The sequence below is a fragment of the Silurus meridionalis genome, chromosome 8, assembly GCF_014805685.1.
Source record: "Silurus meridionalis isolate SWU-2019-XX chromosome 8, ASM1480568v1, whole genome shotgun sequence".
NCBI classification, from domain to species: domain Eukaryota; kingdom Metazoa; phylum Chordata; class Actinopteri; order Siluriformes; family Siluridae; genus Silurus; species Silurus meridionalis.
In genome coordinates, this window is record NC_060891.1 from 20150087 (window position 1) to 20177943 (window position 27857).

Genomic DNA, 27857 nt, shown 5'->3' on the forward strand with positions numbered 1-27857 from the left:
TCAAAGTTGCATTTGAAAACCTGATTGCAAAAAAGGGTGGTACATTGTGGGTGGCTCCACAGGACTTTATCTGCACAGGTAAGGGGAAAAAGGCAAGCTGTTGCGGATGTGTTGTGTTACAAAAACACAGAAGAAAACTGCTTTGGGCTATTTCAACATATAGTCATCTCTGACCTAACACAACTACAGCAGTGTCAGAAACACAGCTTAGGGAAATCAGTTGGATCCAAAGCACTGCTCTTTTGGAACAGGCAATGGAGGAACATACTTCAACCCCAGAATGGTACAGTACCTCCTTATTTATTTATTTATTTATTGTTTGTTTAAAATCCTCTGTAAATTTACTAGATGCATGTCTTTCCAGAACAATGCTCTTTTAGACAAACTGATGCGGCTGGATTACTACATTACAGATACTGGTAAATGAGTTTAACAGTAATATAAATATAACAACAAAATAGCTGTTAGAGTATAGATAAGACAAAAAGTATAAAAGTATTTCTAACATTGAACTGAAGGGAAAAAACCTGTCCATTTTTTTATGTTATACAATTTATACCCCAGGCATTACCAGGGCACAAACTGTGCGACTGGATGCCTTGATGTACATGTATTTTCTTTGAGTATGATAAAATATTCATAACATACTTTTTATACAAAACTATCTAGCTGTACCAACTGTACATAACATACTATCAGGTGCATACAAAAACCATCTATAGCCCGTTTTCCGCTATGCACAATTTGTCATCACCTCTTCATTCCTTTCATCAATGTGAAGGGAACTACTTACCATGTTTTCATAGCATTCTTTTCTCAGGTGCAGGCATGAAAGCATATTTACCAACCAAATAAAACAAAAATATTTAAAGAAATTAAAAAAATAAATACTAAAGACATGGTTGGTAGCTGTTTTATTTAAAGTCCTGATCAAAAGACACTATTTTGACAGTTTTAAAATAGTAAAACATTAAAATCTTTCTATTATAGTGTATATAATATGATAGCAAAGAAAATATATACAGTACTTGGAGTGTACATTTCTCAGAAAACACAGAGCTCAGTCATGACAGTCATGGTTCCAGCAATTCCTGATTAAAAGTCATCATTTAGTTTATCTACTATGTTGTATTATATAAAAAAGATGATGAAAATGTGTAATATGTGTATTTTCATTTAAACCAATATATTACGAAGCTATGACATTGCAAAGATGATACATTTCTCAGTGCTAATCTGTTTGACACGTTTTACAATAACTCTCTGAGAAAGTTTACCAGTAGAGTTTGTTGAGTAGTTTTGGTTTTGTACCCATTCAGTAACAGGAGCATTAGTGAGGTCCTGGGTCAGCATTTCAGGTCATTTCAAAGGTGTTTGGTAGCAAAGATCTGTGCAGGACTCTCAAGTTGTTCCACTCCAGTCTCGATAAACCATGTCTACATGTGCATGGGGGCATTATCATGCTAGAACAGGTTTAGACTTCTTAGTTCTAGGGATGCAATTGGTAAAATTACAACATACAAAAGTCTAGACAATTGCATGCTGACAACCTTTCATATTGTGTATTCTTATTGTATATTATTATCATATAGTTTATTATTGCTTGGTTTTTCCACATTTTGAAGGTTGATTCTAAATATAAAATTCCACAACTTTCACTACTTAATTTAACTACAAAAGCACATGAATGATGTCTCTGTATTCAGCTTACATCATTTTTTGTAGAGACCAACACAATCATATGCAAATTACTTGATCACGTATACCCAGTGTACATATAAACTTTCTTTCGGCTTCTCCCATTAGGAGTCGCCACAGTGGATCATCCATATTCGTGATCCACATGTTCGATTTGGCACATGTTTTTACACTGGATGCCCTTCCTAACGCAACCCTCCCCATTTATCCGGGTTTGGGACCGGCACTAAGGGTGCACTGGCTTGTGCAACCCTAATGGCTGATCTATGTAAATATAAAACACACATTTGTAAACTGCCAAGCCTGTGTGTGCTTTACAAACACCTCAATGGCTTATCAAAACACATTTTTTATTACAAAGCACCAAGATGTTTGGTATATACAGAAACAAGCCTGTGTTACATTGTATCTCTGATGTCACCGATACACAGTAAGAAATAAAAAGCAGGTTTAGACACCTTTTTACATGTCTTATCATGCTTCTAGATAAGTTTGTAGTTTTCTGATCCCTGATGCCAGCAGGTCATGAAACAATAGCAATTCATTCAGTATTGAAAAAGGCTCATTGTAAATGTAAAGCTGTGTGTATGTATATATATATATATATATATATATATATATATATATATATATATATATATATATATAATTTCACGTTTGGATTTTTGGCCTGCTTTAACAGAGCATGCAGGCCATGTTGATATATTTGCTTTTGCTTCATAGTTGTAGGGTTTCATTCTATTTAAAAAACACTACAAGTTTCGGCCACGCCCGCTCATGAATACGAATACAGACATCTGATTCAATAAATCGGTTTAATGTAATTTTATTTCACACTAAAAAAGCATAACAAACTAAATTGCATCAAATCATTTGGTAACTGTTGCACTCTATCTCTTTTCTCTGCAGGTTTTCTACAGTGGAGGATTATGAATATGAACTAGATGAATTGTGTGAACTAAAAAACATGCATGAACATTTGGTGACATACCACATTTACTCTTTTATTTGTGCATTGGGACTACTGGGCAATGTTCTGGTTCTTGTCACATATGCATTTTATAAAAAAGCCAAGACCATGACAGATATCTATCTAGTAAACGTGGCTATAGCAGATCTCATGTTTGTTCTTGCCTTGCCTCTGATCATATATAACGAGCAGTATAACTGGAGCATGGGTACCTGGGCTTGTAAGGTACTACAAGGAAGCTACAGCATTAACTTGTACAGCAGTTTGCTCCTGCTGGCCTGCATCAGCGGAGACCGCTACGTGGCCATCGTTAAAGCCAGGCGTTCATTCGGAATTCGCTCCAGAGCCCAGACGTATAGCCGCCTCATCTGTACAATAATATGGCTATTTGCTATCATATTATCGGTGCCAACATTCATGTACTCCAGACTAGGTGAAGACATGAATAATGATAAGATAGAGACTGAGTGTATATTGGATTTTGAGACAAATGGCACAGCGCAACTGATGAAAATTGTCCTGCCGAGCATGCAGGTCTCTATGGGCTTCTTTGTACCTCTACTGGTGATGTGCTTCTGCTACTGCAGTGTCATTTACACTCTACTCAGAGCAAAAAATTACCAGAGGAACAAGGCTCTGCGTGTGGTTCTGGCTGTTGTTCTGGTGTTTATTCTCTGCAATTTGCCCTATAACATCATGCTCCTGATCCACACCATTCGACTGTTCAAAGAGAGAGACTGCACTGCAGAACAAAAAATCCACCTGGCTTTGTCTGTGACCAGAAGCTTAGCGTATCTCCACTGCTGCCTCAATCCCATCCTTTATGCCTTCATTGGAATTAAGTTCAGGAACCATTTCTGCAAGATCATTGAGGATTTGTGGTGCTTAGGAAAGAAGTACTTCTCCTCCAGACCGTCATCTCGGCAAACTTCAGAACTGTACATATCTGCACACAAGTCTTTCGCAGACGCAAAAGAAAATCCTGAAAATCCCTCCTCATTTACAATGTGACATGCCTCATTTTATTATTTGAGCAAATAAACCTGCATTATTGCTTTGACTTGGTGAGTATAAAGAAGTCATACTGACATGTTAAGATCATCTGGAATTCAATCCTTTGAGTCAAAGTGATTTTAATACATGTATATAATCATATCCATTTAATGCTGGAGTTCAGTGAAACACAGGACTGAACCAAAATGGACACTGGATTCCTGGTCTACGAATATGATCTCTTTTGAATGAGTTTTTAAAAGTGTGCTTATTTTGTTACAGTAATCCTATTCTGTTGCAGTTTACAGTTTAGGGTTGTTTTTTCTGTTAAAAGCCTCCCCCCACATTCGAACACTTCATGTCTCAGTACTGTGTAGCCAATCTACAAAGAAGAAGACATCATACTGAAACAATACAGTTTTTGTACATAGTGTGTGTGTGTGTGTGTGTGTGTGTATACTGTACATATGTGGTCACATTGGGAAAACCCTTCAAAAGTTAAAATGGTTTTAAACAGAAGTAGGGCTTAAAGTTTGCTCAGACCAAATTCTTAAAAAAAAATAATAATAATAATAAAATGAATTTTAATTATTTCATTTTGACTGTAGCACATGAGCTTGTCAATAGCTGATTACAGAAAGATTAGATTATAGTTTATCTTGTATAATGTATTATGTATATTTATTTCTATAACCATTTGAAAAAAGGGTTTTAAACATCTTTAGATGGACCATTTTTTCCCCACATTATACATTCTGGCTCCTTACCCAACATGATATCTGCCTAAAGAGATCTCTTTTAGGGTAAAAAGACGAAGTAAAAACATGCTGCTTTTTGACATATTATGTTTTTTTTTTTAGACCACTCCATATATTATTTTAAACAAGCCTAGTTTTTGCTGTAGCACTATTCAGTAGTCTGGCCTTACAATAGTATGTGTGTATAATTTTACAACTGTTTTTTCCAATAAAACTGATCTGCAGTGTCAGTTGCTGCATATGAATTATTTAAAGTTTTATTTGCACTCCATTAACATACTCTATAAAGGGGTCATTCTTTAGTCAGGAAATAGCACCAACGTTCTGTTACTCCAAACAACATTTGCATTTACCTCCTGTTTTACACTTATGTTTATGCTTTGCTTTTCAGTACACACCATTGATCATACACTTATACACCCTGTTATTGCATTTGAGATGAAATGTTTGTGTATTCACACCCTCCATGGTCTGTAAGTCTATTTATCTACAGCTCCTTGTATTGTTGTTTCGTTTATTTATAATTTTTAAGTCTAATTTATATTTTGTATATATTTGAAAACAAATATTTTACCATAGAATATAAGAATATAATATAATATAACTGACCTTATAAAACCCCTGATATCTGAAGATATCACGTGATATTCAGACTGCGTCAAATGGTTTGATGAGGCACCAGGGCATACAAAAAACCAAAAACCCAGAATTCTGTAGAGCTCTGATATTGAAAACTTGCATATGGAGAAAAACATGAAAACACTTCCTTGTCTGAGAACAGTGTGCACAAACAGTCTTTGTAAACATGAGAATATTCAGAGAGACAGGGAAGTCTAAACCCATGCATCAGTCTACAGAAACTAATAAACCAACATAATGGAGGCCTTGTGTAACTGCATCAGATCCTTAGAAAGTACATTTACATGTTTAACAAATTTTTAACTGGAAGCGCACAAATCCAGTTTGTGAAGATGAATTTACTGTAAACAAACGGGATGTTGCAAATGAACATGAAGTCATTTCCTTATTACCTTCATTAATATGTATGTAAGGTTATGCTAAAAGACAATTTACACATAGCTTCCTTCCCAACATCATAAATGCAGTTTCCTGAGAAGGAACTTAAAACAAAAACATATGTAGAAATCAGCACTTCTGCCTATGCTTTTAATAATTATTATTATTTTATTATATCACTGCTTCAAAAATCATACTTAAAAACATCATTTTCCACCAGTTATTAGTTAGAAACATTAAAAATGACCTTCAACATTCCCCTTAACACTGTTACCTCCACATGTATTTGAAGTCACATGCTCAACAGGAAGTTACACCTGCTGAACCTGCTATAGATCACAGAAATAGGAAAGTTACTGTAGGCTCTTGTTCATATATTCCTATTTTTTATTTCACTTTTTTGCTAATTTTATACTGAAAAAAAATGTTTTCTAATGAAAACTTGCAAGTATTGTTGCCTACGTTTTGCTAACACATTCTTGAATGGATTCAATATTGAAGAAAGATTCTTTAAATAAATTACAAGTGCAATGCAATTGGGCAATGGACTATAAATATGTAGCACACAGTCAGTGTTTGAATGCATGTGCAGGGTTTATTGAATGCTGCAACAATCGAGTTATTAAAAAGTCGTTGAGTTGATAGTGATGCAAAGTGTCAGGTGCCAAACAGCAGGATGATTAAACCAGGCTCAGGGTTTAATAAACAGCCAGGACTGGTACTGCAGTTGGGCATATACACATGAAAGATGGGAATCCATGCTGGAGGAAACAGCAGTTCATGATCCAGGATACACATTGCACACACAATTTGTACACACATTCATTTAAATTAAAAAAAAAGTTTTTGCATGTTTGAGAAGTAACCAATGGTCCTGGAGCTAAGGAGCAGAGTTTGTAATCTAGACTAAACAAAATTAAGTCATCAGTTCAAAACTCTTGACATGTTCTACATCCAAATGTCTGAATTTTTGAAGTAACCACATAAACAGTTGTTCAGACAATATCCTGCATTCGGTTTTAGATGTACCTTTCTTGGTATTAAAGGTATTAAAAATAAAATCTTGCAGGTAAGTGCAACATTTCTCATTTTCAAACTACAAATTTCTAAATCCACAAAAGAACCTGAAAATATATCATATATTAAATATATTATTTGGCAACTGTATAAAAAGAGAGTGTGAGAGACACTATTTTTCTGATTTGTTTCTCAGCTTTTATGTATTAAATAAGGTCGTCCTATTTCACATAAGGTTACTGCTGTATGGACATTATTCATACTATAATCTCCTTTTCCAATCACTTCAACATTTACAGCATTTGGCAGACACTCGTATTCAGAGCAACAATTATCTTATTTATACAAGCGAGCAGTGGAGGGTTAAGGGCCTACCCGAGATGGCACAGGAAGAAACATTGAGAGGAACCAGACTCAAGAGGGAACCCATCCTCATCTGGGTTGCACCAATGTCTATTTATTGCTGACTTGATAACTTATGACCCTCTGCCCCAAAGTCCAAAATCTTAACCTTAACTTTAACCCTAGCACCTACTTATAACTCACAATAGAATCTGTTCTGTACCTCATAGGCACACTGTATGCATATTTGCTTACAGGAAATGCATTAGGTATCCTTATTATTTTCTATAAATCATGATCTTAGTGGCTGTGGGAAAAAAAATAGACCTTAAACTTACTGTTAAAACATTAACCTGGTAACTATATCATGATCTATCCTGCCTTCCACTTCTTTGTCACACACAAGCAGCATAAACCCTGCCTGAAGGGATTATAGCAGGACACAGTGCCTATTTTTTGACTACTAGGTACAATAATAACTTTATGGTTAGTACAATGCTGTACGATTGTTTAACACCAAGTAAAGCAAGCATGTAATATAAAACCAATATTTATATAGTAAATCAGTATTTTGGATATTAACTTTTTTTTTTTATTATTAAAACCTGTAGTTATGTATAGTTCAGCTCTGGATTACCTTTGCCTATGGATGAGCCCTGAAATACAGGAATTAACTCTGTAATAGAGGTCATTAAAGGTTAAAGAAGTTTATACAGCCAGATTTTCTATGTTGCTGGGTGCTAGATGATGATGGTGGCATGATAAAAGACTGAAACTGCAGTTTCGAGTCGCTGAGTAGGTTAAACTAACATTAACCAGGTCAGGTTTAAAGGCACACGAGAGATGAAACAGCAGATAGATTATATCTGTCCTGAATCTCAGAATATAGGCGTAGGATATTAAAAACAACTTGATAATTACATAATGATAACCAAACAAAGAATAATTTGCTATTTTTCTATCATTACATTTCATAATTACTGCACAAGTATCACACAAGCTAAAGGCATGGCATTTGTAAGAAAGTTGTCTTTTTATACATTTACTGGATTAAACATGTTTATATTCTCTAAGTAGATTTTTTTCATGTAAACAGGATGCCAGTTACCTCATTTGAGGTCAGGATAACACATTAATTATAAGAAAACAAACATTCAAGATTATTTTCCTGTGTAATACATCGTATTTGAGGTTTCTGTACAACATTATGTGCAATACATCAGACATCCCTGGCATCTTATTTATTAATAATGATGTCTTCACCAACTGGAGATTGTAAGAATTCACGCATGAGGTACATTTTGAAGAGAAGTTTTAGAATATTAGATGTAGTCTCTATGTATTAGACTATATGACAAACATTAGATAAATAAATAAATAAATTCCGTTTTAATTATTACTTAGATTACCAAGTAAACACCAGAGAAATAGCTGCAGTTATAACACCACTCCAGTTATTTTTGTTCAACCTGTAGTGTATAATAATTTATATTTTGTGTTCGCCTTAATAAAGTGTGACATTGTTTGTCAGGACAAGTAAATGTGGACCGTGGATCCAGGAAGTTAATGCATTACTTTATAGTGGCTGGTGGAGAGGTCTGGTGCAGGAAAAGCAACCAATCATGAGGATGAAATCAAGGCTTGAATGAACCCGGTACCAAAATCAATCATCTCAAATTCTATATGCTGCTCTCCATTTTTAAACATATTTCCATATCTATAAAGTAAGATCACAATAAATGTTATAATCTTTAGCAATGTTAGAAGTAAAGAATTGCTGCGAAAGATGTTATTCATTGATACACAAAATACACTGTTGCAGTAAGTTATATGCATTTACCATGGTCAGGGGGGCAATTACACATTTGCTGATGGTATGAAAGATCATGGTTGGCACCCACCTTCCCTTCCCCCAAATAAAAAGGTGCAAATACAAGTATAAATACACAACATGCAATGGCACCCCATGTACTGAATATACTGCATACCCAATTTTTGTGCCTCTGACAGTGGTTGTGTAGCACGTGTACATACAATAAAATAAGATAAGATAGCAAGCTAGCACTGTTGGGCTCCTAAGCAATATTCAAAAGCAATTATCTTAATGGCTTTGGATAAAAGTTTTAGAGCAAATGTCCCTTTTTCTTCACAAGATGGTGACTTCAGGATTTCCTGTCAATTCCTGTTCCTAAACGACTGTACAAGTTGCAATTCACCACGAGAGGGCACTAGAATGCAATAATTAGTGTTCATCCTGTAGTCCTGATCGTGTTTAGCTCTTCACAGTGAAGTATGTGATCTTTATGTGAGTGCGTTGTGGTGACTGACTGGGTTAGCTTTTGGCTGTAAAATGATAGAAGCTAAAACATTGTTTGTCCTTAATTGGAAATCAATGAATTAAGTGTTTAGTGTGGAAAATTAAAGTTACACATGATAAGTAAAACAAAACTCTATATAGGTGCTAATTTTATTATTTGAAAGACACATTTATATGCTTTTGTCACACCTATATGTGCTTCTTCCCCAAACTGTTGCCATAAAGTTGTAAGTATACATTTCAAACCAAAATATATGACCTGCTAAATGTTCTGTATATGTTCATGATATAATACAGTAATTTGCTAATAAACTTGCTAATATTTTCTCACCGAACACTAAAAAAGATGAACTCCTTGGTCTTTTCTTTTATTTTCTACTCTACTCCTTTACTTTGTGATCTGCATGTTGTATTGCTATGCACTATTTTGGGATTTACATTAGTGCCGCTCTAGAAAATTTGGGATGTTTTTTTTTACCCCCGAGTTCACCCTCATTCTGCTATGATAATGAACATCTTGTTTCACTGAGAAGGAGGTCCAAATGGCCAGGGGAAAACAGGGCAATTCAGGAACCCTACGGAACCGAGGGCAAAGATATGCAGAGAAATGAAGAGAAACACCATGGCCTATTTGTGCAGCTTAGCAGCATAACACTACACTAAGCCTTGAACAAGAAGCTTTACATGTCAGGAGATTGCTTTTTTCTTTTGCACAAATGTCAAACTGCTCAGTTGTTTTTAGGAAATAGATAACAACATGGTCTTTCATTCAACCAACTAATATACACCCATACTATTTGCTCTGCCTTGTTTATTAATGTACTTGATATCATTTAAGGTCTAAACAGTGTGATGAGTCACATATGATATCATGTAAGGTCTAACAGATTCTCGGACACTGCTGGGATTGTGAGGTTCTGAACATCAAGCTTTTAATCTGCTCTCTTCATCTCCACAAAAGAGCTTGTTCATATTTGAACATATGGGAAGACTTAAAAATATCTTGGCAATAAAAAAAAAAAAGGCAAATAGTTCACATTCCACAACAAGACTGTGAAGAGCAGATTGCCTCTAGCACACACAGAAACGTGCTGAAACGTTTTAGCATTCAAGATTCAAAGAGTTTATTTTTATATGCACAGTAAAAACTGGCAGTTACATTGTACAATTAAATTCTGCTAATTCTGATAACCCATCAATAATGTACAGGTGGAGTGTGATATATTGCCATAATGAGTAGTAATGAGATTTAAGTAGAAGTAGTGTAATATTAAGCCTGATGCTTTTATTCACAGCAACTTGGCACTGAGGCATGATTTCAAGACTCACTGGACATGTGAGTGTTAAAATTTTTCTCATCCTGGCAGCTTGGCCGTGTTGGAATTTTACCTCACAACCGTCTGATCAGTAGCCCATCCTGTTAACCACATCCACATGAACGTGTGTATGGATGTTTTCTTTTTGGGTTTTTTGAGGTTGCTGCTTTCTTTGCAAAGGCTTTTTTAAATCTCTGTCAGCTTATGAAGTGGTCTGGCAAAAAGCAAATGATTACTGGCATCGCCTGAGCTGGCTGGCACTCAGCTCTGAAACCCAGGCCAGTAAGTCATTCCTCAGATGAACATACAGAGATTCTTTTCAAGAGCAATAATGACTTCTTGGCACTCCTTTGTGCCCTCACTTGACCACTCTTATAAGTGTAAAATCCAATCTCTCGGAGGGCTCTGTGGAAACGAAAAGGCACAGCTTTTTCAGGTGATGTCAGAGGATGTTTTTGTTAGATATGTGGAAAGTATGGCTGGTATTTCCACATCTAGTGAAGCAATAGCCAGGCATGAAAAATATCCCTATTTATACATGGTCTGTGTCCATAAATCAAATCACTGACACTTTAATATAGAAATAATTGAATTAATGCAATAACTAAAAGTTACTAAAAAACACCTATACTATTCGATAGTTCCAAACAGAAAATGGTTTGAGAAAGAAAGCAATATGTACACAACAAAGACAGACAAAGATTGTGTTAAAAGATTGAGAAATTTAGGGAAAAAAACATGCTATCATATAAATGTTATAGGATCAAGAGTCGGAAAACAAAATACAGACAGGACGTTTATTAGCCTTGGGAAAAGAGACAGAAGGAAGGTAGAAGCATGCACTGGAAAACGGGTATACTCCGAAACATGGGTAGTCCAGGGATGTTTGCCAGAATGAACCGTTGATCGGACGGTGAGTGAGTGAGAATGGGGGCCTTATAAAGGAAGGGTGTCGATTGGAGACAAGTGAAGGTGATTAGTATGAAGACGAGGTGCTGAGAATGTGCTGAGTGCAGAGGGGAGGCGTGGCTGGTGGTTCCCTGACAATGAGAGTATTTTTATTAGAAAAAATTTTAGGTTAGATTGTAACTGCACATTCATTTTTGGAATTAGGCAAAAGACAAAAAGATAAAAAACTTAAAGAAAACTAAACTCCAATAATCAGAATAAAATGATTACATGGGTGAGTATAAAGGAAGAGCAACATAGTGTAGTAACATAAAGCACAGTCTATATAACGTCTACTTTATGTACAAAAAGGACTACAAATGCATATACATGTTACTAAATGAGCTTTACACAGGTGTTCCCATATGCCTAATCCGTAGATCAAATTTCCTGTATTTAAGCATCATGGTATACATATGTTGAATTATGATTTGCTCTCACCTGCCCAGGAGGATAACAGTCAGGCCTAAAATAATTACCTCTAAACTGTCACTGTATTTATTTGCTGGAAGTTGTAAGCAATCTTAATGCTTTCTTAAAGGCCAGACAATGAGCTACGAAGCTATTCATCCAAATCTTCTTCTTCTTCTTTCGGCTACTCCTATTAGGGGTCGCCACAGCAGATTACCCGTCTCCATACCCCCCTGTCCTCTACATCTGCCTTTGCCACACCATAAACCTACTCCTTGGTCTTCCTCCTTTCCTCCTTCCTGGCAGCTCCATCCTCAAGCATTCTCCTTTTAAAATACTCCATGTCCCTCCTCTGCACATGTCCAAACCATCTTTTGTGACTCTCTCACTTTGTCTCCAAAACGTTTGGTGAACTGGGATATTTGTATGCTGTCATCTCCTCACTCCCACACTTTCACTCAGTTTTGTTGATGGTGGTGTGGTGGGTCGTCTATCATCCCAGAGACCCCCATGTTTGAGTTACCTTCTCTAGTCTTGCCAAAGTCCCAACTGCACAGTGACATTAACTTTCATACAACAATATGGACACATAATAATCCATATCCTTCTCTTCCTGTCACCCCTCTTCTATCGGCGGATCTTCCCATTTCGTCCAGGCCTGCCTCTGGATAGTGTTCTCTTTATTTGGAGGCCACTCTGTGCAGCTGGGGACGGTTACTCATCAACGACTTGGGTGGTTCCATGAAATTCCTGAGCAAGTACGGGAGCTTTGAGGATGGATTTGGACTGTAGTTAATGTCAACAGTCTGCTACATTGACTCAGGACTATAGTTTGCTTCTGATCAACATCACTGTACCCCGCAACATCGTATATCTGCAATAAATGGACATTCGGTGCAAGCCAAATGAGGATGGGTTCCCTCTTGAGTATGGGTTGGGGCATCAATCCATACTCAAGCCCCTGGAGGAGGGGGTAATGTCAGAGAGCTACCAGTCACACCTCCCTCCAACACTCAACACTCTCGCTCAGCCTCTCCCTCCTACTAAATCACCTACACCTGTTTTCCATTTACCTATCCCCCTTAAAAGGTTTCTCTTCCCCGTCACTCGCCATCCGATCTAGGACTACCTACTGCTCCTGCGATCCCCTGAGTTGCCTATGCTCCTTGCTACGCTTCATCTGAAATGCACCTTAATTAAGTCTTTTGTTACCTGCCCTCCCGTTTCTTACTCTGTTGTGTATTACCTGTCAAAAATGAATAAACAACACTTTGTTTTACTCACGGTTTCCGTTGCCTGTTGTAATCGTGAAACTAGCAGAGTTGGATATAACTTTTATTTTCCGTTTTTTGTACAGCACTGCAACATTGTGGGTATAACATTAACATATCTAAATTGGAACCAACTTAACCACAACCTGTGCTGTAAAGACTTCCTGACAATCCTACTTGTGGAAAAGTATTGATATCTTACTGCAAGACTACAAAATTGAAAGTAGACAAACCATCAAAATTTTATGGACAACCAAAACTGTCGATAGCAGGGGTTGAACCTATGAATTTTCAATCAGTAAACCAATGCCTTAACCACGGAGCTACCAGTTCACCGTTATGCAAGTAGTCACTGGACCTAATGAACCAACATGGCTTCCTTTTCATACTTCAACACCATGTAATTCTCTCTGGACTGCGGCTAATTGATACCAACTTTACCACAACCTGTGCTGTAAAGACTTCCTGACAATCCTACTTGTGAAAAAGAATTGATATCTTACTGCAAAACAACAAAACTGAAATTAGACAAACCATTAGAATTCAATGGACAAATAAAAACAGCAAGGCCAGGACTTGAACCCATGGCTTTCTGATATGTAAACCAACACCTTAACCACTGAGCTACTACTCCACCCTTGTGCAAATAGTCACTGGACCTAATGAACCAACATGGCTTCATTTTCATACTTAAACACCATGTAATTCTGTCTGGCTAATTGGAACCAACTTTACCACAACCTGTGCGGTAAAGACTTGCTGACAAGCCACCCTGCAGCGGGCTCAGGGTGGCACCCTGGCAATATCGTGGTTTGAATCACTGACCTTCTGATCCGTAAACCAACACCTTAAATACCGAGCTACCACTCCACACCTGAGCAAATAGTCATTGGACCTAATGAACCAACATGGCTACACCATGTAATTCTGTCTGGACTGGGGCTAATTGGAACAAAATTCACCACAACTTGTGGTGTGAAGACTTTATGACAATCCTACTTGTGTGAAAAATATTGTAATAGTACTCCATTACTAGTCATAAATTGGAGTACAGCTCAGGGTGGGACCCTGGCTATACTACAGATTGAACACACGACCTTCGGATCAGTAACCAGACAGCATAACCACTTAGCTACCAAACCACTAGATGGGACTTTTACTTACCCAAATAAGTTCTGAGGGCAGAAAGGAAAATAAAAGGAAATTATTGGTTTGAATATTCAACCAATTCAATTGAAGGAGAGGTGGGGTCAGAGTGTTCGGACGTGTGGAGGGAACAAGTGAATAAGTGTTCATAAGCAGTTGAAATATATTTTAATTAAAGAACAGCTTTATTGAGCTCATAGTATTTTAGCATAATCAGTGTAAATATATTGTATAATGATGAGCTTGATTCAGACGTGTCTGGGCACTACTGAATAGGACATCCATATGAAGAGATAAAGAAAACAACCTGCAGCTGGATCAGGGTCAACAAATGTTTTTGATCTGCCTCATGTATGTATTTCTGTCTTTGATCACAACGCTTTTATGTGGCGTTCAAATAAGCTGTTGGAGATTGTTCTGTATTCAATAAATGTCTGTTTTCCGTTTAGTCAAAACATCGAACTATAACGAACAGAATGAATGTGGCTAGACAGTTTCCTCCATTCCGCCGCAGAGTAAAAGGCCCAAATATTATAAGTAGCCTATTTACAAGAAGGAAACCTCAGTAAAGAATATGTTTATAAATCCCTTGACAGCAGAAAACAGGAAACTGCCTGCATTACCTGCTTGTGTAAGACAATACTGCAGCCTTGAATTCGGTCGGGATCCTGACAGGACAAAGAAACACACTTCATTGAGTAAATAGCAAAATACAATGACAACAATAACAACAACAAAAAAAAGTAAATTGTTACCTTCAGTTCCAAATGTAAGCTTTAAGAGATATTTAACATTCATCTGTTACACATTCAGAATCAATAGTAGAACTGCTTAAATCTATAACCTCTGGCAATCCTGGCAAACACAATCCTGCAGCCAGCTAGTGACCTTCCAAATTTTTCTCACCACATTTCAGACATTTGTCTTAAACATCATGCTTAAATTAAGTTTTTTTTTAAAGGTGACCTGACAGGGTATAATGACAACCTGCCCTCATTAACTCTTTCCAACAAACAAATTATAAAAGGAATAATAATAATTGTTGATATGATTACATTCTCTTTAAAGAAACATTTATTTAATGATATCAACACTTTATTACAGCAAGTTTTCCACCACAGCACAAGGTCCACCACAAGTTTTCAGGACGACTTCCTGGTTTATCTGTAACATGATATGTAAAAAAAAAAAAAAGAGAAAGAAAGGCTGGTGAAGGAATAAGTGTTTAAAAGTTTTTTGTGGTATCTTTTCTTGTAAACTTTTCTTTGTTATGAAAAATGTAGTATATAGATAACTGACTTTAAATAGCAAAAATAAAAACGATGTGGTATAAGAAGCATACAATTTTTGTATGTGGTTATAGGAAAAGATGTTGTATCAGGACATCATTTTTCTGAAACATAACAGCACATCATGTTTTACACAATACATTTCTTTAAATGGTCATCCTATAACATCCCAGAACACTACACATTTCTTTCACTCAGTATACATGAAACACTGAACGTATCTATAAAAGTGGTTTCCTTCAATAAGTAAAATAGGACCTTTAACTTTTTTTTTTACATAATGTGTAAGATTGAAATCCAAGGAATAATTCAGTTTTAAAATCGAATGCAGATTAAAAACATTTTCTTGGAACCCCATTGTAATGGATTTTTATGATATGCAGCTTTTTATTGTTCAATTCTACAAAAGATGGAATTTAAAAATATTTTTCTAATGAGATTGAAAAATATGTGCTCATATAATTTCACACAAGGTTTTGTGGTGTCCACATAAACGCTGAAAGAAACAGACTTTAAAATAGTTGCTCCTCTCTAAAGTCCAAATTTAAGATTTTAGCTAAATAGAATGCCAGCGAAGAGGAAAACAATCGCCCATAGAAATATCGTATCAAATTTCTTAATCACATTAATGGTAAATTTAGTTTATGTTTAGAGTGGATAGATGTAAAAACTTTTCAATTTAAGGTTATCCATTTTATTTGATTGGATATACAATATAATATAGAATTGGTCTTGGAAGTTGAAAGTGCCAAAAAAAAAAAAAAGAAAAAAATCAAATGTGTTCATTTTATTCTTGTTGAGAGGCATACAATACAGTGCAAACAATCTTTGGCAGAAATACAAAACAAAATATAAGGTAATCATTCTGAACCCTGGGTTCAGTTTGTTCAGTCATGCAGTGCATTGCATTGCAATTGGGCAGAGGTCAGAGTCTTGGGTAAAACTGTTGAATGAGCACTGACATTAGTCTGGGGCATGGGGACAAAGAGAGCACAGATGAACCATGTTGTGGGGAGGCAAAGAAAAGAAAGCAAACAGATACATAGTAACATAAACAAAAAAATAATACTTAAATTTGGCTGTTCACTAGAAACACAATTACCCAACACTACAAGTTTAACCTCCAAAATATACCACATGCTTGACAATCAGAAACTAAGTCATACCCTGTGAGTGTGAACTGTTAAAATGTGCCTGTTAGTATTTTTGGGGTTCTCAGTTTTTTTTATGGCTTCCACAGTATTATTCTTCTGTTTCACATAAAAACATTGCCTGTACTATTCCATATGGCTTTAATTTGAGCACAACTAAGGTCAAAGTGTCACATTCTCGAACATGACATCAGCACTGTTCACATGCCTTCTGCTAACTCTGAAGAAAAACATTCAGGCGAACGTTCTGAATATCCACAGGCAAGCCACAGAGAAAAGGAAATTAGCAAAGATTGTAAGTCACAAGTATCTTATATAAGGTTACTTTGAGGCTGGGGAGGGACAGGCGATGTTGTTCTAAGTAATCAGGTCTTCATACTCTAACATAACCCACTACATCTATAAAAAATGTAAAGAGAAAGGTCTTTAAATCCTAAGAATGACAGTGAAATAGAGCAGAACCTTAGACTGCCATAAGGAACGATGCATGAGCTATGTAAAGAAAATAAAAAGCGTGTAGAAAATAATGCTGTCATGAGCACGAAATCTGTGCTGCACTCTAATGAGGCAATGTCTTTCTTCAACACTGTTAAGAATCTGTTCAGCAGAAAAGGGACTCATTGGCAGTAAACTACTTTTTCGAAACAGGATGGAAAAGTACTCGTGAACAAGATGTCTGCGGACAAATGTATTTAACTAAACTAACATTGTGATGTCCAGATGTAAGACTCTCTTGTACAAAAGCCTGTTTACCTTACCTACTATTCTTTTGCCCCTGTGAAATGTTTAGTGTCAGGAAAAAAAAGAAAAAAAAAATCAAGCAAACATGTAAAGCACCATATGTTAACCAGTTGCTACTGGAACGAAACATTTGGCGATCAGTAGACTTTCTTCAATTACAAATATATTTTTCAATATATTCACATTATCTTCATATACAAGAGGTTGATACAAAGGTGAATGCATGTGTAAAGCTATATACTCATTAAATGATAAGAAAGCACCATAAAAGTTTAGTAAAAGCTGGAGTAACACTAGTATTTTTTTCCTATAAAATGTTAAAAAACCAGGAACACCCTTGGAAGGCACATACTAAGTGTGCACAACATTTTGCATACTGTGTAAAAACGTAAATAAAATTAAAAAAAGTACAAAGCAATACATTATGAATTAATGTTGGGAAAGTAGCACCATTAGCCATCTCTCAACCAAGGAACGCTTTAGAGACTACCTGACAAATAACAGATTAATTCAAGCTTGATTTGTAATGTAATCCTTTCTTTTCAGTGCACACGATGGCAGGAAGGGTCAGGCCTACACAGTTGGTGGTCTTTAAAAGCCTCTGGTCCTCTAAATCAGGCCTGATGGAGAAAGGAGTAAGAGAGCATCCTCTAGGCATTCATCTGTTCATCCACTGATTTATCTGCTATTTTAAAAGTTGATTGTGTGGCAACATGGTAGCTGATGCCATGCCATGAAGATATGGGTTAAAAAAAAAAGAAACACACTGAGGCATGTAGATGCATTAGGCTGCATCACTTAAGTCTCTTCTTTAAATGCTTTTGTGTTCCTGAGGTTATACATGATGTTCTTTGGCCTGATTTTTTGATGTTTTTTTCAGGCACACGGGACAGCAAACACCTTTCGGTGTCTCAGGCTTTGGACATGATGCTGGAGGACACTTCTCCACAAAACACGTCACCTGGCCCTCCTATACACACAGGAAAAATATAAAATCAGAGGAGAAAAAGAAATAGAAAGTGATCGTAGATAAAAAAAATAAGCGGAAAAAGGGGGGGGGAGTAATCAGCAAATCTTAGTCGTCTAGCTTCACTGCATGCTTTTATTGAGAAAAAAGGGTTATATTGGCCCTTTCTATAGCCAAGTAAAGCTAAAATAATCCACTGCTTGTTTTTATGATAAGACATCAAAGCTATTTTGGGCAAAAGGTTAAAAATCGCTTGGCCACCATTTGCAAAGAATGTCACTTGGCACGTGGATGAAGGGCTGGGCTGGCAGAGCAACAGCATTAAATCCTCTCTAGGCATGAAAGATAAAGGGTATAAAGGAGTGTGTTAGCCAGAGAGACACACAATACCAAACTCCCATGCACACAGAGCTACTGAAATAACACAGATGTGAATTTGGCATGGGTATGGGCCAGATAAAGGCTTGATGACGTGCAGTGACATTTTGATGAGCAACTTTGAATGAACTAGCTCTATATGCATAAATATGCACTCCTCATCCTCATTCATTAGCCTTTGTCTGAGTTTTGAAATAGGTAGTACGATGCAATTAAAGCAGCTGTATTTGGGGAAGAAAGTACTAAACTAGTTGCATTTAACATGCAACTAGTTTAGCCTGCTTTATTTGGTTCTTAGTGGAAGCTCAACACAAATTCAACGGTGAATTTTGGAATGCCTAAAGAACACCACTGTACACTTTTCTGTAGAACTTATTTTTTTCACTGTGTACCAAACTGTATATGGTTGGGATGAACATAAAAGCCTACTTGACTTGACATGATCTGATTAAAATTTCAGAACTGCCATGCTGTTAAAGGGAAATAATCCACCTCAAAATTTTAAAACATCACCATTTGCAACCCTGTTATTGTTTACTAAAACCTTTCCTATTACAACGTCTTGTAGCATTTACATTTATTATGTAATACTCCTGTAGTTGAGCACACCACCTGGAGCAGACTATGCTATGAAACAACATACAGCTAAGTATATTGAATATTTTTATTGGTGAAGTTTGATATAGTTATAAAGAACTTCCAATCCACAAAACTGCTTGAATATACAAACAAAGCATACATACTTTGCACTCGCATGTGGTGCAGGAGTCTTTCTTCCAGGCCTCTCTGTTCCCTCTGTGTCCTCCTTCCTCATCAGTGCAGTCTGTCTTACTTAAACGGACTTCAAGTCTTTTTATCTGCAGAACAGAAAATGCCCCAGAGTATAAGTCATAGCCTTTTAGCACCTAGAAACTTAATCAGAGCTGGTCACTTTAAACACTGTAAAAAACTGAGGTCTTCATTAATAGTGTTGCAACCGACTGCAGCAAAGCCATCTGTAAATCATTCGCTTTAACTCAAATGACATAGAATCACAGTTAACTTGCATCTCTATGCATGTCCTTGGTAATAAGGTTTAAAACATGAATCATGACACGAATCATGTTTCTAAAGTTCAAGGTGGTGACGTGAGTTATACAATTCATTCAGTCTCTCACCATGATGATGCCTTAATTAAAGCCATGTGTTTGCAATGTGGATTCAATTACTGCACTGGAACTCAGCGTAAAATGTCCAAATGTGCAGGGCTATCTGATTCTGATCCTGTTTTAGTTCAAGCAGTGCCAGCTCATCTCGTCAACTCTCTAGAGCAGGGGTGCAGTCCTGGAGAGTTGGATTGCAGTCCAGCGGGTAATTTTCCCGCTCTAATAAACATGGTAATTTTCAGGAATGAAGTTGGCACTTTGCTTCAGAGCAGCTCTGAAATAATGCAGAATTTGTGTAGTCTTCAGTACAAAACTTATGCCAGGACATCTGCTTGGTGCAGGATCTTTTTTTTTACAAATGAGAAATGTTAATTGAGGAAATTGTTCCAAATCTGGGCATATGCTTGCACAATAGTTACATGTATCCAGCACCCCTCAGTCATAGTCAAATAAATTCACTGTCCACTAACACTGTTGGGGATGAAGGTTCCCGAGGATGAGGATTCATGAGGATTCTCAATATGAAATTTTTTTAAAGATAATTAATATATTACATTATAATGGTGCAGAAATATAATACAATTCTACTTTTTAGCATGGCTTCAGCATTTGCAGAGAAAAAGCAAATCAGAAAAGTTTTTGCAACAGTGTATTGGTGTACACCGACCAGGCATTACTTTATGGCCACCGATCAGGCATGACATTATGGTCATTTGACTAAAATTGTGTTGGTTCCCCTATTTGCTGCCAAAACAGTCCTGGCCCATTGAGCATTAACAGCATTAACTTCTTCTGCTACAATAGCTCATCTGTTGGATCAGACCACACCTTGGCCGCCCATGATCCTGTCGCCGGTTCACCACTGTTCCTTCCATGGACCACTTTTGATAAACACTGACCACTGCAGACCGGGAACATCCCACAACAGTTGAAGTATTGGAGATGCTCTAAACCCAGTTGTCTAGCCATCACAATTTGGTCCTTGTAAAACTCGGGCAAATTCTTACGCTTGCCCATTTTCCTGCTTCTAACACATCAACTCTGAGGAAAAATTTTTCTGCCTAATATATCCCACCCTCCAACAGATGCCATGATGAAAAGGTAATCAGTGTTATTCACTTAACCGGGCATTATGTTATAATTTCATAATGGTATCTCTGATTGGTGTCAGTATATTAAGTCAATATATTATTGATAATTATACAGTTGCCTTTATTTTTATTTATATACACCTATATAAAGGTGAACAAGTACAATTGTCCCATATCTTTTTTTAACATGACACTAATGTGGATTATTTTTCTGTTTTAATCTACCTTTGTCCAGTCTCACCTGCTTTCGTAAACTAGTGATGGTCTTCTGCATGTCCATCACAAAGTCCTGGAAGTCATTTGCTGGTGGTTCAGTGTTTGATTTTGAGGAAAATGTTGTATTTACGATGGTTCTGTCATCCATGTGGCAAAAAAAAACAAAAAAACAAAAAGAACAATTATGGTATAATAAATACATTTAGGACGATATTTGATATACTTAGTACAGGCTAGGTTTCAGTATGGGTACATAGCATGCATGATTAATAACATTAACTTTACAATGAATTCAGTGTGAAAGTTAAAATTTAAGCAGAAGACTGACCTGTAATCATCCTGCAACTTTATAGAAGGCTTCTCTTCCGTGTAGCTGTGATCTGCTGACCTGCGGCCTCTGAAGTGATAAGACAGCACGTTGAACTGACCTTTGGTGCGGCAGTCTGTAGATGTAATCATAGTTGCACTTTACTGATAGTAGAATCAAAACAACAATACATCTAGAAGTACAAAAAAACAAAGCCAGCCAGTATTATTGGCAGCAATCATAAAAATCAGCACATCAGTTAGTATAAAATAGACATTAACACGGTAATTCAAATTTTTTACTTAAACTATAATAAAAAACTTTTCTTAAAACAAAATCTTTGTTTTACAGTCTTTGTTGAGAAAAAAAGGAATCCCAAAATCCCTAAAGTATTAGCCATTTCCCCACCAGTGATACTAGTTAATGTATATTTCAAAATGTTTGTTTTCCAAATTATATACATTCCGAAGGCACTGTCGCGCTTCAAGACCCCTCTGAAGGCGCCGTCACGCTCCAAAAACGGTCCCATGTCTCTCCGAAGGTGCCATCACACTTCAGAGTTCCAGCCAGATGTTTCAGCCAGCGGTGGTTCGCAACAGGCTCCGCAGTTTCCACCACTGGCGCCCGACCTTCCTCGGGTTTTTAGTGGTGCGGGCCTGCCCAAAGCTTTCCTCTTCCGGGCCTCCTTCTTCGACCCTGGATGGGTGGCGAGACCCTCCTCGGAGTGCCCTGGCCCACCTGACGAGTGTAGGTTTGGGGCGTCAGGAGCCGCCCCGGACGGGATCCACCTGCCACGCCGCCCTCTGAGGTTTTCACGCTGTGTTTCATAGCTCTAATCGGCAGCACCTGTTTATCATTACTGTTCCCCTTTAAAAGGTCCAGGTTCCACCGCACTCGCTGTCGTTTCTACTTGATGACTACAGTGATCGACCAGATTCCTGACCGCCAACATTCCCCACTAGTTCCTGCTCTGTGTTCTGATCCTAAGGATCCTACCCGCTTTACGGATTACACTCGCGGTACGGATTATATTCGCTTTAAGGATCCTACCCGCTTTACGGATTACACACACGGTATGGATTATACTCGCTTTACAGATCCTACCCGCTTTACGGATTAAACCAACTTTACGGACTATACCTGCATTACGGTTCATAACTCTCCCAGACTTGTGTTTGTGTGCTAAACTTAAAATAAAGACTATGATTGAGTTACTCCCGATTCCTGTGCGTGGTCACTGCCCTGACAATACATAATTAAACATAAAAGAAGTTTCTCAACATGGTAATCTTTTATGATCCAGAAATTTTTTTTTCTTCGCTCAATAATTATGCTCCATGATATTTCTTTGCTAGTTTTAACCACTTCAGGTCCAAAACAAATATAACAATGAAATATTATAATTTTCTTTATTATTAGCGACCTTTAATGTAGTCAAGACTATAGAATGAACACAACTTAAAAAAAACAAAACAAAGCTAAGCTATGTAAACAATACATTGAGGATACTAGAATACAGTTAATTTGAAAAGTGTGATTTAAAAGACAGAACTAGATCAGACAAGAACCCTCATGACATATCATTACTGCATTGTAGACAGATAGATTAACCTTTCTGTTCTCACATGAATATAGTTTCAGTGCTATTCAAAGCAAAGCAACAATCTGAGTCATTCTAATTAGAATGTAACAGTAAGCAGTCTAGCCAACTACAGACAAAATTAGACACATCCTGGACATTCAAAATTTCATTCACGTGAGAATTTCTTTTTCAAAAAGATTATAGTTTTGCCATTGACATACCTTCACAACAGTCTTGCCACATACGCAGGTCAACCTTTGGCACATCCTCACAGTTTCCATATCCACGGGGGAACTCCGCCACGGTGAAGACATCAGACTGAATGCGAGTAATGTTGTCACCATTGTCACACAGCACCCGGGTGAGAGATGCCTGCTTTAGCTGAGTCAATTGAGCAGGGCTAAACACACCAGGGTTCTCATACCAGAACCTGAAAAAGATAAACGTAAAACAGATCAAATAAATCGTATTTGTGTCACTTTAAAAATGTAGTTACATGTAATGTAATAAAATAGTTACAACATGATAAACAAATCACAAACAATGAAAGTGTGCATGATGTAAGGAACACAATGTGATGTAGCTCGATATAAAATGGAAACACATTTTGTTATACAGTATCTCACAAAAGCGAGTACACACTTCACACAGCAACCATTTTAGTATATCCTCTCAAGGGACAATACTATATAATTGAAACTTGGATATATTTTAGAGTCTTCAATGTGTAGCTTGTATAGCAGTACAAATATGCCAAAACTGTGTCCAAAGTGTTAATATTTTGTGTGAGCACCATTGTTATGTAGCACTGCCTTAATCCTCCTGGACATGGAATTCACCAGAGCTGCACAGGTTGTTGATGGGATCCCCTTCCACTCCTCCATAATGACATCACGGAGCTGCTAAATGTTAGACACACGGCACTTCTCCACCTTCTGCTCTAGGATGCACATTGACTACTTCGAAATTTATATAAGTTTTATTTCAATAGTATTGTCTCTTGAGAAGGCATTCTAAAATGGTTGCTGAAATGTGAGGGGTGTACTCCCTTCTTTGAAATACTGTAACAAATTCCTGTAGTTACTAGTTATATCACTGCAATGTCTTTACAGTTACACTGTATTTATATATATTTATTTATGAGTAATTAAAAAGCACCACTTCATAATTAAATTGATAAAAAAAACAACAACTAGGTCTTATTATCAATTTTAAAAAAACAACTGCTATAAACAGCTTCTTCTGTAAACATTTCCACCAGACTTTTTTTCATTGGGCAATTAATAAAACAAATAATTTCAGCTTGTTTACCAATAAACTGGTAAATACTCTGCCTAAAGACTTTTCCATGTCAGAACAGCTTTCCTTTCATAAGTGAGTCAACCAATTTCTAGTCGACTTGTTGCCCATTATCTTGTGCTATTTATTTTTAACAAAATAAAATGTAAGCAGCACCAACAGATCAGTTAGCATTGCGCTTTTAACACAACTGTTTAACAGTATGCATAAGTAAGTTCCAAAAAACTAAGTAAAATTATTGCTTTTTATAAATCATCAGATGGAAATGATACAGCCAAGGTTATAGATTAGACTATTGCAATACTGTAAAATGTCTTTTAATTTAACCTCTCTGAATGTAGTGAAATGAAAGAGATACTGATACATACCTTTGCCATAATATTTGTCTATTTATGCACACTGTACATTTTGAAGAATTGTTGGAGTTAAACATCAATCATCAAATTTTAGTTATGCATATGAAAGACATGTAGTTTACCTGTCACCATCTCTGAGTCGTTTAAACTGTGTTGCCAGTAGACACATGAGCGTTGGCCCCAGTCTGCTCCCAGGAACAAGATCCTCAGCCATCAGAGCAGGGAACAGATCGATGTTTAGAGGTATACCATAGAGCCTAAAATTACATACAGCCCAATAAATCTGCACTAACGATTAGTGAAACAATACAAACATATTTAACAGGCTATATAACTACATTTATTACGCATTTACCTCTGGAGCTTCTCCCGAACAGTGGGGTTGCGAATTTCGTTTCTGAGGTCATCAAAGGTCTGCGCTGAGGAAAGATTGCAGAACACTCTGTAGTCATTATAGGGTGGTATGCCATGGTCACGTCCTCTTTGGATGTTTATGGCGGCAAGATCCAAAGCCACAGCATGGGCCATTGAGAAGAGGCGCTCTGTGAGCTCTGTGTTGAGCAGCTGTGTTGTTACTCGCATCTTTCCTGCCACGCCAAACAGTCCGCGCAGCAGGGGGTCGATGCCTCCCTCATTTACAATTCGGAAAGGAGAGAAGAAAGCCTTGTGCAAAGCTATGTGTCCCTGCTGGATAGGCTGGAAGTTTTCATCTAACCTATACAGTATGGGATTGATGAGAGTGTGGCCAAAACGGAACGCAGCCGTGGCAAAGGCGTTAACGATTCCTGAATTAATGTTTGGGTTGTAGCCATGGTAGCTGCCCATCATTTTCATGCCAGCTTCACCCAGTATCTTTGGCAGCCAGTGAGTGTAGGTAATGTGCTGCATCTGGGCGCCCACAATCTTGCGTGCCTCATGGTAAATAGTATCTCCATCCCAGTGTGGGTTGAGCCGCAGTAGTTCTCTGGCTATACGATTATGCTCACGGAACCACACCGTGTGCATCGCTGTGAGGCCCAACTGCTCATTGGCACGGTGATCTCCAGCAAGGAAGCAAGGAATTGGGCTCTCGTTCTCATCGCGCATGCACTCTGTGGGTGGCCCACTGGCGAAGGGCAGAAGTGGCTTTCCTGTGCGCTGGACAATGCCCTGCCGCAGCATACCCCGATGCCCGGCCAGGTCTCGTATCAACCCTGCTTCATGTTCGGAGCTGCCATACACATTGGAAGCGTCAATGTAGGACGTCAGTTGGTTGATCTGCTCACGAGGGTACACTGAATTCATGAGCAATGAGGTCATACCACTGCCACAAACTGGGCTTGAGCGCACAAAAAACATACACCGGGCATTGGTCCTTCGTTGTCGCGGATCGTTGGGTGGGAACATGACGGGAAAGCAAGGTGGGTCGTTGGTACAGACTGATGTGCACAGCTGGCCATCAGAGAATCGTGATTGACTGAGTGCTGCTACAGTGGAATCCAAGTCATGATCTAGGAACTGGCCCCACTGCATGAGCATGTGTGTGTATCGCTCGTCAGGAGTAATTGTCTCTGTGCCTATCATGGTGGTGGAGACGAGTCGAGGCAGGGGCAGAGCAAAGTTGTTGTGACGTCGCTCTGTGGCACCACGAGGCAAATTGAAGCCATTGTCATAGACAGACTTTAACAGGCGTTCGAAGGCAGTGAGCGAGGCGCCCCACATCGGGTGCTGCAGGTTGTTGCATGTGCCATCATGGGTGCGATACTTCTGATGGAAGCAAATGTCGGAGCAGTTGTTGATGCGGCGGTGAGCTGTGCAGCCGGACAGGTTTGCAATCATATCCAAGAAGCGAGGAGACACCAGGTCATTATAACGAAAAGCTAAGAGAAGGTTAGAAAGAGCAAAGTTTAAAGGTGTGAATAACAAATATTAGTTATTCTACCCCTGCATAACTTTTTAAATGCAAAGATGCAGTTCAATAAGGCAAATCTGTAAATTCCTTTTATCAGCTGTTTATTTTTAACTTTGTGGTTTTGTTCAGCTTGCATCATGTAGCAGCACATTTAATATACAAAAAAAAAAAGATGTTCAAACAACTTCATCAGCAAAACATGCTTAACCTCAAAAAAAGCACAGTGCTACTTTGAGAACTTGGTTGTTGTGATAAGCTCTTATGGTTTAATCTTGGCAATTCAAAGAGCTACAGTGTCCCTTAAAGACTCATATCTGAAAGGCTCCCTGAGCTTCCTTTCTTTTAAACGCAGCCTAAAGTCATGCATAAACCATAAGACAAGTCTAGACCTTGTAAAAAATCACAAAACCACCAGATATTCAAACCTTATAATTTCAAGATTCTGAAATGTTGCTATCCAAACATTCTTTTTAACATGGTCACAAAAGAGTTGATGAAGTACCTGTCCCATTAGTGTCCACCATAAGGCCCTGGTTGACATGCTGTTGAATAAGGAGAAGAGTTTGCTCAAAGATCTCTCCAGCTCTAGCCTGTTCCACCGTGTATGGGTCGCGTGGATAGCGGAATAAGGCCAGCAGCTCACCTGGAGTACGGGGCGAGCTGTATAATATGAATAAGAAAATAAATCTCACTATAAATTGCAGCAGTATGATGAATATTGATGGATCATATGAAATGTTTATGAGCTAATGATGGGAAGATTATAAGTTCAAATATCATTACTGCCAGACAGCGACTGTAAGGCTCGGAAAAAAACCCTTACTTGCCTGGCTGTTTGCTTAAATTGTATCTCAATTGTAGGTTGTGTTGGATAAAAAATGTCTGGCAGATAACTAAGTACAAAATTAGATTTCGGGAAACCATACAATTTAAGTATCAGTTTATGGATCTAAAGGGAACCCTGGCAAGCTCTCTTTACCAAAAAAGAAATAAATAATCCAGGCAAAGTTTTATGTCATGAAAATAAAATGCCTCTGTGTAAAAAAAAGTTTCTTAAATAGATACAGATACACACCCACAATGTGATTGATTATATGGATATTACATTTTTTCTCAACTGCTTTCAGTCATTTCTCACAACAGAACTGCATTTCTCAAAACTACTCGTCCCACCGTCAGAACCTGTTGTCAGTTCTTCACATCATATCAGCAATGTCTTGTTGTTTTCATCAATTTGCAA

General features: G+C 37.6%; 2 protein-coding genes across 3 annotated transcripts in view; one reads left to right on the top strand and one right to left on the bottom strand.

Moving 5' to 3' along the window:
- The first annotated feature begins 76 nt into the window (after positions 1 to 76).
- ccr6b (chemokine (C-C motif) receptor 6b) lies at positions 77 to 4649 on the top strand. The gene is made up of 2 exons (XM_046855120.1): positions 77 to 283; positions 2608 to 4649. The coding sequence occupies exons 1-2, from the start codon at positions 255 to 257 to the stop codon at positions 3677 to 3679; spliced, it is 1101 nt and encodes a 366-aa protein (XP_046711076.1). The 5' UTR covers positions 77 to 254; the 3' UTR covers positions 3680 to 4649.
- An 11522-nt stretch (positions 4650 to 16171) lies between these two features.
- LOC124389856 (peroxidasin) overlaps positions 16172 to 27857 on the bottom strand; it is a 56237-nt gene continuing 44551 nt past the window's right edge. The window contains exons 16-23 of one of the 2 annotated variants that reach the window (XM_046855396.1): positions 27120 to 27277; positions 25082 to 26585; positions 24849 to 24983; positions 23293 to 23501; positions 21511 to 21625; positions 21208 to 21319; positions 19474 to 19587; positions 16172 to 18355 (exon numbers count right to left, since the gene is read on the bottom strand). In XM_046855396.1, coding sequence (XP_046711352.1) covers positions 18221 to 18355; positions 19474 to 19587; positions 21208 to 21319; positions 21511 to 21625; positions 23293 to 23501; positions 24849 to 24983; positions 25082 to 26585; positions 27120 to 27277 — 2482 coding nt within the window. In that variant the 3' untranslated portion in view covers positions 16172 to 18220. Of the gene's footprint in view, positions 18356 to 19473; positions 19588 to 21207; positions 21320 to 21510; positions 21626 to 23292; positions 23502 to 24848; positions 25010 to 25081; positions 26586 to 27119; positions 27278 to 27857 lie in introns of those variants that run through there. The other variant, XR_006926646.1, reaches the window with a different exon arrangement.